This window comes from Hippocampus bargibanti, linkage group LG02 (assembly GCF_051943395.1).
Source record: "Hippocampus bargibanti isolate YZ-2025 linkage group LG02, ASM5194339v1, whole genome shotgun sequence".
NCBI lineage: Eukaryota > Metazoa > Chordata > Actinopteri > Syngnathiformes > Syngnathidae > Hippocampus > Hippocampus bargibanti.
Window position 1 is genome coordinate 15,218,934 of NC_142735.1, and position 13,567 is coordinate 15,232,500.

The 13,567-nt window shown below is 42.9% G+C and overlaps 1 protein-coding gene across 1 annotated transcript; it reads right to left on the minus strand.

The window, feature by feature from the left end:
• Positions 1 to 895: 895 nt before the first annotated feature.
• LOC148901663 (POU domain, class 3, transcription factor 4-like) lies at positions 896 to 3,103 on the minus strand. The gene has a single exon (XM_089017337.1). It carries the CDS (start codon positions 3,004 to 3,006, stop codon positions 1,915 to 1,917), a length of 1,092 nt encoding a protein of 363 aa, XP_088873463.1. The 5' UTR covers positions 3,007 to 3,103; the 3' UTR covers positions 896 to 1,914.
• Between the last annotated feature and the right edge of the window lie 10,464 nt (positions 3,104 to 13,567).

A 13,567-nucleotide genomic window follows, 5' to 3' on the forward strand; every position in this document is an offset into this window, starting at 1 on the left:
GATCTACTTTCCCCCCTTGCATATTGTCATAGGCGTCCCCTTTTACTTCCATCCTCACTCCCTCTTCACCCTCACTTGCCGTCTCCCCCAACCCCCTCACTGGGCCGCAGACTGAGGAAATGCATAAATTCAAGACACATTAGTATTCCGGTCAGGCTTTCTGTTTTCAAGGCAAGGCCTCACACCCTCACCCCCTTCCCCTCCTTCCCTCTCCAGCTCTATTTTTGAATCATTTTAACAGTTCTGCATGTACTTATGTCACAACCATCCCTAATTTATTTTCAAGCTTCACTGTTTTTTCTTCTTCTTATGGAATATAGCTCTATTTTGCTTTTGCGTTGCCAATTATACGGAGCTGTAGTCTTTGAAATGAGATTCATCTGATTCTGCGCCTATGTGCGCGTGCCCGGGTCTACGCGTGCTCGTGCGTTTATCAACGCGTGTGTACGCGCACGCTGTCAGGCCCGCTGGCCCCGGCGATACATCACGCATGTCGGATCAAGGAGGGCACAGGGCTCTGACAATAACATTTCAGAGGAACTGCACGTCTCTCTTGCCTCCCTCACCCGTTTTATTATTTTGTGTGATCAGCCTACAACCAACACTCTATCGAACCATGCACTTCGATATTTTATAGCAGTTATATGCATTTGTTCGTATGCATGGACTGGGTTACCTATGCGTCAAGGACGTTTGACTGCTTTAGTCGAAAATGTAAGCTAATCATAAAGATCACAACAACAACAATAATAATAATTAATACTACTACTACTAATAATAATAATAACAACAACAATAATAATAATAATAATAATAAATAATAATAGGTATTGTTATTGAACTGCATGTAATTATTTTTCGGGCCAGAAACGATTGTAGCAAGAAATTGTTTATTCCAACATACATAGTTTATTTCAAAACATAATACAAGCTTTATACTGAAAATAAATAATTACTTGAGCTGTCCTCGAAATTTGGAATAAAACCGCCCAAACAGTTCAATTTTAGATTGATTTTTTTTTTTTACATAGCTAATCAAGTGCAGGAACAACTAAGAGCATTTGTTTAAATTAATGACTTCAAAAGAGTAAGATATAAAACTGTACAATATTTAAAAAAAATACTAGTGAAATTAACCAAATAACAGGAGTATTTATATGTATAAAATTTGGATAGTGAACGTACAATAAAATTATAGGCAGGTGTGTAGCGTCAAAGCCATTTTTCTTATTCACGGCTCCTTTTCGGAGTCTACACAGTTTAAATGGTCGAAGGTGAATTAAATCAACAACAACACAAACATTTATAAATAACCGTTTTGTGAGTGGCCAGATAAACTACAGGCGACAAGCTGGGGGGGGGGGCAAAATAAGACTTCAAGTGCTATTGTGTTGGTAGTAGAAACCACCGAATTGAGGATCTATTTGCTTATGCAAAATTAATAACAACAATTACAGTTGTTCACGGAGCATGTTACAAAAATAAAAACACGGGAGGACGGTAAAATTACTCGTGGTGCCCAAACTCCGAAATAATCAGATCAGTTCGGAAAATAAAAATCGTTGTGTCACTTCAAAAAATAAAATGAAAAAAATAACAACAAAACATTCTGTCCCGTTTGTTTTTTATGGTGACCCCCCCCCTCTCCAAAAAAAAAGACAACAAAACAGCTGTCCCGTTTGTTTTTTATGGTGACCAAAAAAGTAACTAAAGGCGCTGGTAGATTATAGGCACATTATTGTATTTATATCCAAACATTTTGACCGGCTCCACGGAATGCCGTGAAACGATGAAATAATGCCCTGGTGGCGCTTGGAAAGAGGCAAAGGCTGAGCAGGTATCCCCGGCGAGTCTGGAAGAGTCCGTACCGGCGGGACCCAGTCCGGGCTGATCCCTCCCGGAACGGCGCAGCGGTCAGAGGTCGTGACAGGAGGCCGCGTCCCCCGCTCCGCCGCCGCCACCGAGAGAATAGGGCGCCTCGTGGGGCGGCGGCTCCCCGGGCGGCGTCATGCGCTTCTCTTTCTGTCTTCGGTTGCAGAACCACACGCGGACCACCTCCTTCTCCAGCTGCAGCGTGTCCGCCAGCGACGTGATTTCCGGCGCGGCGGGTTTGGGGCACTTGAGAAAGTGTGTCTCCAGGACCCCCTTCACGCTGACCTCAATGGACGTCCTCTTCTTCCTCTTCCTGCCCTGAGCTGCGATCTTGTCTATACTGCTGGCGCTGCCCGTGGACGAGTCGGCCTCTTCCAGCCACTTGTTCAGCAGCGGTTTGAGTTTGCACATGTTTTTAAAGCTCAGCTGGAGAGCCTCGAACCTGCAGATGGTGGTTTGGGAAAAGACGTTGCCGTAGAGGGTGCCCAGCGCCAAGCCCACGTCGGCCTGCGTGAAGCCCAGCTTGATCCTCCGCTGCTTGAACTGCTTGGCGAAATGCTCCAGCTCGTCCGACGTCGGCGTCTCCTCGTCGGAGTGGTCGTGGCAATGGTGGCCGCCCAGGTCGCCGTGCTCCGGACTGAGCGTCTCCCTGAGGGCCGGGTGCATGCCTTGGCCCTGCGGGTTGGGCGGGGGGGTGAGTCCGCCATGCTCCAGCATGCCGTTGACGGTGAATCCCGTCTGGGAGTAGATGTTGATCTGCTGCCCGCTGCTGATAGAGGAGTTGTGAGACGCCGGAGTCCCCCACGCCGCCGCCGCTGGGTGGTTGCCGTGGTGTGGGGAGTGATGGGCGACGTGCGGCGAGCGGTGATGGATGATGCCGAGCTGCAGGTCTTCTCTTCCCGGCTTGACGTCCTGCTGCTCCATGGAGGCCGACCAGGGGCTGCTGTCCGACAGATTGCTCGCCCACCCGTGCCCGAGGGGGTGCCCGTTGCTCTGGACGTTCTGCAGGTAGTCGCTGTGCAGGAGTTTCTGGTGTCCTCTGTAGGGGCTGGCGGGCTGCATGGCTTGACTGTCCGGGTGGATCATGGGACTGGAACCGAGCAAGGTGTAGGGGCTTGAGGCAGCTGTGGCCATGCTGGCTGCTCAACCCCACTGGCGATACTAAAGTGAGCTCCAGCTCAGCCTCTGACATTTCCCTCTGGCTGGAGTGTCGGCACCACTCAGGCGTTGACAAACTTGACGGACGGCAAGAACCGCCACTCATAGGCCGAGAAAGCCACAACGAAGACAACTCTCCACCAATTATGGCGCACCAGACACATGACAGACCCCTCCTTATACCCCAACCCGCATCCCTCCTCCCCAGCAGGCAGAACCACAGAGTAGAAAGTGTTAAGGGTGGTCGAACCGGAAGTGAGATCGAGTGCTGGTCCACTGAGTCTGTTTGCGGAACAATGTGTGCGTGGAGCGCAATTCCTTTTTATTTATAGAAGTTTCCAACTGCTTCACTCGCCAGTTTAATGCTGTTGCTGTCACGTTTGAAAGCGCCCGAAGGAGATTTAAGCTCCAGTGGCATTTGTCAGACGTGCCAACACTTAATTTAGAGGGATGCAATAAAAGCTGCCCCTGTTATAGTTGACAATCATTAACTTTCAGGAAACATTTCCTCTGGCTTTTTCTGTATTGGCACGTCCCAAGATCTGGCACTTCCGGGGACGGACCATTCCAAACGCACCCACCGTTTATTGAGGAGTGTCATGCAACTGCATTAAAAAAATGTAATGACTCAAAATTTTAAAAAATAATGGCCCACAAAACGTCGACTTTCGTTGGGGGAATCGATCATAACGAAAAGTGCGATTACGCGCGATGTGGTGCAATTACGATACATTTATACTCGCATCACATCCTTCTCGTTAGAACTCAGCAAGATATTTCTGCTCAAAGCTAACTTAGCTGCTCACTCTAATTTCCATTTAAACCATGTGTGCCAGCATCCTTATTGCTTTGCAATTCCATTAAATATATTGCCGGGGCTCCCAGGTTAAGCTTGATTTAAATTTGCATACATTTTCATACATTTAGGAGAAATAAAAAAAGAAGGCTGGAGCCAGCAGAAAGTCATTAAAGAGCACCAAGCCGCGGAGGAGACATGCAGAGGGGGCCGGAGCAGGTGAGCGAACGACGGGCAAAGATGTGTGGACAGGACCGCTGGACACCGACCGGCCTCGGTGACTGGAGAGCGACTTTAATGACCAAGTGACCTCTGCTCAAAGGCATCGAGTCAGATGCGTTTGAACTCAACCGGAAGAAGAAGAATGGTACTCGTACATCACATTTTATTTTGTTTTAGACGTTACGATTATGTATATGTTGGTTTATTTATAAGTTTTGCTCGGTCTATTATGTATTTGGTTGAGCGTGTAACAAATTGAGTCGTTTTTTTGGTAAGAAATGTAAATTAGCACTACATTAAATGAACTCAAAATTACGAACGTGACTTTTAAAAACGGTTCGACCTATATTGTCCGATATAATAAATTTTCATCCATATGCCTGTTTTGCTTCGGTATTTTTTCGAGAGTCAACAAAAGTATTTCAATGTTTGTTTTAGACATCAATATGTTTTATAAATCGTATGTGCACCTGCCTCTTCAATTTTAAAGTACGCACTTTGGCGAGTTTAAAATGGACAAAAGTGTTGCTTTGAGAGGGAGGCTGTATTGCTCTCGATCGTCTAAGTTTCTAAGTGTAACAGATGCTTCTCTAGAAACGCTCCGCGTGCTGATTCCTTTTATTCCCATCAACATTTTTTCTGCGGTCGAGCTGGTTTCCATAGTGAGGCGAATAAAAGGCAAATCCCCGCTCCGCGCCTCCAATAAAGAGTCCATTCACAGATAACTCGAGACAGCTCTGCTACTGACTGCCTCTCTCTGACCAAGGTGCACTTTACTGCTCAATAAGACAAGCTAATGACTCATAATTTCTCTCATTTTGTCTTTGGGATTTAATAGTTTGTTTAGTGTTTGCTATTTGTTTGTTTTGCGATGGTTTGTGCATGTGTTACCGTGGCAATTAATTCTTGAATAAAAAAAATATATTCATGCGGCACTGAAACAACTCCAATTCTCCAAACGAAAGGCACATTGCAAACTTATGTTTTCCAAACTGAACGACCTGTGCTGAGTAAGTTTTAAAATGTTATGTTGATTGAAATTACCACGTTGGTGATTTTTTTTGCTGCATGTCATTTTCTCACGCAAGTTTCCAAGGTCTGTTGTATGTATTTTTTAGGGTCACCCCGAGAAGATTAATAAGGTTTAGACTGCTATTGAGAAAGCACTGGGCCTCCGGGTGCGCCCTGTCACAGTGTCATGACCTTTGTAAACTTTCCCCACGCAGCGTTGACCCCCTCGATTCTTTGAGTCAAACCCATGTGTGTTAATGCGTTAAACGATATTTTTTGTCGACGCAGATGAAACAATTTATCACGTAGACCAGATCTGAAATAAATTAAGATTGTATTTGATAATTATGTGAATTATTATTTTTGTATGTTAATTTACGCGGGAAGGCGAGAACAACATCTAAACATTGCAAAAAATCTCAGTGTTTTAGTAAAGTGACACTTATAGTAATAATAACAATACATTTTAAAATAACACACAAACACACACAAACACACACGCACACGCACACACAGGCGTGCGTGCACGCGCGATCAACGTCGCTCCCATCAGCGTGTCTGGCACACTGGTGGTGTTAAAACAGTACCTCACCCTGACGCGACTGACAGTGTTTGTTTTCAACTTGAATTTCGAACCTAAATGTTTATTTTTTTTTAATAATTATCTTTCTGACTTGGAAACTTGAAGTAGATGTTTGAGATGCAAGTTTTGCTTGTGCTTTCCTCTGCTCATGTCTGCATGCAGCTTTACCACAGATTTTTAAAAATTATTTCCCCAAAAGCACATTTTAAAAATGGAATTATGCATAGCAATGGTGCATTCAGTGGTTAAATGCAGACATTTCGTTTAAAGATTAAGTCAGTCTTGTATTAAAAAAAATAATTACTGCAGCATTCAACAAGCATATTAATGAAAATGCTGTCAAAGGTGCACCAGAGCTGTATCTTTTATTCCCCAATATGGAAACATTAATACAGCAATACTCAGTAAATATTAATTCCAAATGGCTGGTTATTGGATGTTCCATTCTTTTGTTACAAATTTAAAAGATTAAACATAAAAATGGAGGTTGACGTTTGGGATTGTGGATCTTGGAAAGATTAGAATTAATTTGACGAATGAAGGTGTCAACAATGTGACACTTTGTGCTACTGTTATGACAGTAAATGTAACCAATCATGAGATAATGTTTTTTGGAATAATTGAAGTTCACACCAAATTTTATTCTGGATATATTTTTTGCAATGAAGTGCATAGAAGAGCTTCAAAGAGAGCATCAATTAATTTAACCTGCACGTGTATTCACATTAATATTCCAATATGATGCAAAGTCAGGCATAAAATTATTTTGGGCTTTGTGGTTAATTAGAAATTGAATTGAGTGAAAACAATAGACAAGCCGCAGGTCAGGGACACATTTTTTAAACTATTTTTTATTGAAACTGTCTTTCTTGTGCTTTGAAAATAGTTTGTCACATATTATTTCTGTATTATCATTGAGGATTTGAAATATAAAGTTAAATAGAAACAGTTCTTCTCACTTCCCTTCAAAGTCAATGCTTGTCAGTGATTATTTAGTGCTGCTCGTGTGTGTGTGTGTGTGTGTGTGTGTGTGTGTGTGCGTGTGCGTGTGCGTGTGTGTGTGTGTGCGTGTGTGTGTGCGCGTGTGTGTGTGTGTGTGTGTGTGTGTGTGTGTGTGTGTGTGTGTGTGTGTGTGTGTGTGTGTGTGTGTGTGTGTGTGTGTGTGTTTTGGTTACAAGTGCTGTTTGCAAAATGGCTTTATATCATAACTGTTTTAACTGATTTATCTCTCTTAGTTAAAATCTATATAATATCATCTGTTAAACTTGAAAAATTTTACCTGTGACTCTAAAGTGTCCTTGAGAGTTTTGCAAGGCGCTTATAAATGAAATGTATTGTTATTATTATGATTATTTCAATCACACACAGAGAGTAAAGAGTCGAAAAAAATCATATAATGTATGCTCTTCAGCTGTTCTCCAACTGCTCTTTCCATATATCCAAGCCTCCACTTAATTTCTTCATCTGCAACGAGAGCTGAAAAGAGCAGTGGCCTAGGCTGGGACCAATGAGGAAGTACTGTGAGTATATTTGACGAAAGCTTGTTAGAAAGTACCCTGAAAAATCTGAAACAAAATTTCATACACAGATTGGTCAACCTTATTCAGTAAATAAACGGCAAGAAAACTAAGTAGTTTCATGCAAAAAAAATCATGCAAAAAAAATTGGTATGTACCTACTCCTTCAACCCTCCCCATCCCACCCCACCCAGCAAATCAACCCTCTTCCTCAAATGCACACACGCAGGTCCCTCTGAAGGAGCAGGCGAAGCGGACAGTTGCACATCTGCATTTCAAACACAGACTCTCTGGGATTCATTATTAATTAGCCCACTGAGCCCTTGAAGGCTGAAGATACTAACACACACACACACACACACACACACACACACACACACACACACACACACACACACACACACACACACACACACACACACACACACACACACACACACACACACACACACACACACACACACACACACACACACACACACACACACACACACACACACACACACACACACACACACACACACACACACAAGTGTTGCATGGCACCATCCAATCATCTAATCTCTTCTTGATGCCTGAGCTAGTGAATGATAAAGGGTGATGAATTACTGGACTAGATGGGCACCCTGTATAGCTGAGTGCATACGCGCTATATATAGTTTTATATATACGGTATAGTACAGAGTACTATAGCGTGACATATCAGGATGTATAAGTAAGGATATACAATATGTTGTACAAATAGCAACAGCCTGAATGTGAATGCACAACTCAACCTGTGTGACATGTAAAAATCTGGACTGGATTTCCATTTTGAGGATAATAAAGACAATAAAACACCTCCATGGCCTTTGTTTACTTGGTTCGCTGCAATGGTACTTGTGTGCTTTGCCTTACAATTGCTTAATTGTGTGTTTCTGTGGGCACCGGCGGTACAGGCAAATCAGAAGGACATACAGTGATCATGCATGAGCAATGTCTCCTGGGTCTGCACACACACACACACACACACACACACACACACACACACACACACACACACACACACACACACACACACACACACACACACACACACACACACACACACACACACACACACACACACACACACACACACACACACACACACACACACACACGCACACACGCACACACGCACGCACACACACTTGCACGTGCAGGCCTGGGTAGGGAATAGAGAGAGAAGAAAAAAAAGAGTGAGTCAAATACACAACAGCGAAAACACTGTCCACACCATGTCCCACTTCAGCACAAAGTTTAGGCTGCACGGTTTACTAAAATAAACACACTTCAATGTTTTCTATTGTGTTGCTCCGCATTAGCATGCAAAGGGTCTGATGCAGGGCTCAATGAAGAGTATCAGATTGCGCAGGATTCTCAGACGTGACAGTGCGTTGACTGCTAATATTTAGAGTGCAGCATCTCAAGCCTGAAAGTGTCTCTTTTGCTCTTGAAGTGCTTTCGCTCATTAAGTTGTGGTGTGCTAAAACGTGTCATAAACTGATTCCAGGTAAAGTTCCACCTGCATCCTTAATGGCTCAGGTGATGTTACTATGGTGACTTGCAAGACGGCCTCTGTGCTCTCATTGCCTATAACATTTCTCACATGGTTGGATGGCAAGGCTATAATCTGGAGTGTGATAGTGTGACAAAGTCTGGATTTAATTGCATAATTGAGCAGGAACGTGTCTGCTGTTCAGATGTCCTCATCCATCCGTGTCTGGTTCAACTGTGGCGGAGCCACATAAGCCAGCTGCAACATCTCACGTAAGCATCAGCACCTCTTGAACCAATCAGATGTGACTCGGTGCCAGTGGTGGACCTCCGCTGAGAGCATGCGCTTCCTCATGTTGCAGAGCATGCTGGGTAGCGGTGGGATTTGCACCGGGGTAAGAGAGCACTTCTCTGCAGCACAGCACACTCTTTGTTTGATGAAGAGGCCGCTAAAATCTGCTGAAATGTTGTTGCAAGTTTCAAAAGGGAATTCTCGAGACCTTTCCTCAATCTTCTCTTTCGTTCAAAGGAACACAGATTGGATTTTTGGTTTCATAGCAATTCCATCTGGGGTCTCAAAAGGCAAGAACAACAAATATCGGAAACATTTCATACCCAGGAATATGTTTATTCAGAGATTAGGATTTCCGATGAATGGACCCCCCTCTGGTGTGCTGTGCTGCCAGTGTGCGGTCATGCACGTTGTGATGTGTGGGTTGTTCTGTGTTTGAGTTGGACGTATGAGACGGGTGAAGAGCCCCATAAACCCTGTGGACAGGAACTCTGGGTGGAGAGGAAAAGCTCCAATGTTCACATTTCTCATGACAAATCACATTTCTCGTCATATATTTGCCCAACTTTGTGTGTGCTTAGTGCAAGATGTGACGAACTCATGAGAACAGTAGTTACATTGTGCGTTGATCACATAATGTGAATTTAGGATTTTTAACCACCTTCGCTGTACTTGCTAGTTGAGTATATTGGTCTGCGTTCAATGAAACATCTGTTTTTCTCACAATTTAGGTTGGACTCAATAATGTTGAATCGCAATTTCTGAAATGCAGGCCTGATCTCAAGATTTGTTGACAGAGTTGAGTCTGAACAGGCACGACAATAACAGATTTTCCCTTATAGTGACACATAGTCATTTATTAATGTCATTTACTTTAAAACTTTTAAACCGTAAAATGGAAAGTGAGCAGTTGGGGTAATTCGCTATACGATCTTTAAACATCTTTTGGCATCATTTTGTTTTTCTTGGACTTCCTGATATGTCATATCCTGCCTGCCTTTACATGATTTGACATACTTTTACGTCACATCCTATTATGTCACATCCTGTCCGTCTTATAAATGCTCTCAGTGCGCCTATCTTTCTCTTTTCCTCCACAATGTCCCTGCTGTCTACAAGATTAAAATAACTTATTCTGTTCAACACCTGGCTTCCTGCTGATTTCACCATCCCACTTCTAAAACCCTGAAGAGCGATGAACCAGGAACGAACAATCACTTTTAACCTATCGGAGCACACCAAATCACAATGTAAAGATCCTAAAAGCCTTTCACTTAAAACATTTTAGAGGAACCATTATCTTCATTCCTTCCGACTATCGGATTGTATCATGTGACAGAGTCGTTGATGAGTCCACTTTACAACTCAACATCGACATTTGAAGCTTCAAGTTGGGGAAGAGTTGCTTTTGAGATATACCCCAGATCGCTTGGCTATGAATATACATCTGTCTTTTGTTTCTTCATTTTCTAACTAAGTGACCCTAATAAGCCATCGAAGAAAAAATACAAAGTCCACTGTCAAGGCAGGTCACTCCCTTTCTCCTCCGACAGCGACACATATCGGGATCCACCTGGCTGACACAGAGCAAGCAAAACATGCATCACCATTGTCAGATTGATTGGGCGCTATTGTGCATTGGTTTTTCTTCTGACCACAGGTATACTTGAAATATCTTGCCTATGAGGACCCATCTTATAATAGTGGTGGACCGTCAAAGCCTTCTCTGCTGGCCTAAAAATATCTGAATCACGGACTGATGTTAATTATATTTTGTCTATGATTTCTCATCTCATCTCATCTTGTCTATTTTGTCTATGATTTGTTATTAAATAATTCAAAATTGTCTTTCAGCTTCCTTTCATTACTTTTCCCCTGTAACGCTACTTCCAGATACAGTGGGGCCTTGGCTTACGAACTTAATTGGTTCCCAGACAGAGTGTGTAAGGCGAAAAGTGTGTAACCCAAAAATTAATTTCCCATAGGAAACCATTAAAATTAGAATAATCCGTTCCCAGGTCTCCATAAAATATCATTTTCAACTAAATAAGCCTTAAAACTACACACAATATACCTTATTCTATGTATAATAAATGTGCTATTGTATTATAATGAAAGAAATACACTGCACTGTATAATAAAGTCACTTTATTTACATGTGTGATGGTCGTTGATGGCTCTTAATTGGCACATGTTTCTTTCTGACTTTACAAGTCTTACAAAACTGAGGCATCACATGATCATTCATCATGTTGATAATTCTCAGAGCCACAGTCTTTTCTGGACGGAACTGTTCAATAAAAGCCTGCACATCATTCCACTTATCCAACATTGCCTTGATGCTCTCACTTGATGTTGTGTTGAGGATATCTTTATGGTCAGCAACAACCCACGGCTTCTACCCACGGCTGGTAGACAACACTCGAACCAAAATATCCCAGCGTTGCCTCCAAAATGTTGCGCTCTCCACCATGGTAAGGGAGTTACGGTGTTGTGGGGTTCAGAAAAAAAACCCACAAGAGAGGCGGTGGTGTATGTCTTGACTCAACGTCTGTGTAAGCTCTCAGTCATACAGGAGTGGTCCATCAATGAAAAGGTTTCTTCAGCCTTCATCTGTACTTCTTTGAAGGTGTCGGACGTTTCGCTTCTTATACAAGATGCTTCTCTCATTTTCTCAAACTCATCGTCTTGACTCAACTTCGAATGCAAACGTATGCACACAACAACTTCCTGTCCAACAATTTAAATCGGTCCGACACGAAACACTAAAGAAAGCAGGCGTTCCTTGTTTAAATAAACATTTTAGATATATATCATTTATCGATGAGAAGGTTTCTTCAGCCGTCATCTGTACAAAAGTGAAGGTTTCGGACGTTTCGCCTCCTATCCAAGAGGCTTCGTCAGCGAACTAAAGTCTGACTGGTCGTATCGGCCCCATTTATATATCCCTAATGTCCAGACATGGTGGCGCCGGACACAGCTATGATAGGTCCCTACTCTCAGGTTGGGGGGGCAGAGGACCCCTCCCTGTGGCCCCACTGATTGTTCCTACATTCCTGACTAACGACTGGCCTATTACCCCCACTCCCACCGGTATCACCTCATCAGCATAAAGACCCTCATCAGCATTACGAAAGTTGCCTAACCTGTTTTGCCTAAGCAGGCTATTGTATGAACGATCCAAATTGAACCTCACCCCACCAGACCGGTTTAATGAAGGATTTTGTTGTTTTATAAGAATCGCTTCTTTTACCCCCCTTTCAAACCATCTATGTTCTTTCGCTAAGATTTTAACCTCATTGTCATCAAATGAGTGGTTGCTAGCTTTTAGGTGCAAATGTACTGCCGATTGAGGTCCACTTATATTATCCCTGCGATGTTGATAAAGTCTTTTTTTGAGAATTTGTTGAGTCTCCCCAATGTACTGCTCTTTACAATTTTCATTCTTACAATGTATGGAATAAACTACATTACTTTGTTTTTCATTTGGTAGCCTATCTTTTGGATGCACTAATTTTTGCCTTAACGTGTTTATCGGTTTGAAATAAGTAGGAATTTTATGTTGCCAAAGGACTCTTTGTAATTTTTCAGAAACTCCTGCAATGTACGGTACTGCTACTCCTCTCCTTTTTGTATCTTGAGAATTATTGGTTGAGAATTATTGGTTTCATTCCCTATTAATAATAGGGAATGAAACCAATAATTCTCAAGATACAAACATTGGTTGAGAATTATTGGTTTCATTCCCTATTAATAATAGGGATAATTATCGCAGGGATAATATAAGTGGACCTCAATCGGCAGTACATTTGCACCTAAAAGCTAGCAACCACTCATTTGATGACAATGAGGTTAAAATCTTAGCGAAAGAACATAGATGGTTTGAAAGGGGGGTAAAAGAAGCGATTCTTATAAAACAACAAAATCCTTCATTAAACCGGTCTGGTGGGGTGAGGTTCAATTTGGATCGTTCATACAATAGCCTGCTTAGGCAAAACAGGTTAGGCAACTTTCGTAATGCTGATGAGGGTCTTTATGCTGATGAGGTGATACCGGTGGGAGTGGGGGTAATAGGCCAGTCGTTAGTCAGGAATGTAGGAACAATCAGTGGGGTCACAGGGAGGGGTCCTCTGCCCCCCCAACCTGAGAGTAGGGACCTATCATAGCTGTGTCTGGCGCCACCATGTCTGGACATTAGGGATATATAAATGGGGCCGATACGACCAGTCAGACTTTAGTTCGCTGACGAAGCCTCTTGGATAGGAGGCGAAACGTCCGAAACCTTCACTTTTGTACAGATGACGGCTGAAGAAACCTTCTCATCGATGGACCACTCCTGTACGACTGAGAGCTTACACAGACATATATATCATTTGTAAACCAATGTAACTATGTGAATGTAACCAAAATACGAAATAAGGTACTTTTTAACCTGTCACAATAACAGCAAAAGTATCGTTGAAGACGATTGTGGTGTATTCACCTCAACAGTTCTATACAGTGTGTGTCTGCTTCGTCACATAAAACGGCACAACAATCGACGTGTGCCTTCAGATAAAGGGGGTGTGGAAAGGTAGGCCGGCTGGGGCGCTGTTCGG

What these genes read in the sequence shown, in the direction of transcription:
- LOC148901663 (XM_089017337.1), bottom strand. Translation starts at nt 3,006, where the DNA reads ATGGCCACAGCTGCCTCAAGCCCCTACACCTTGCTCGGTTCCAGTCCC.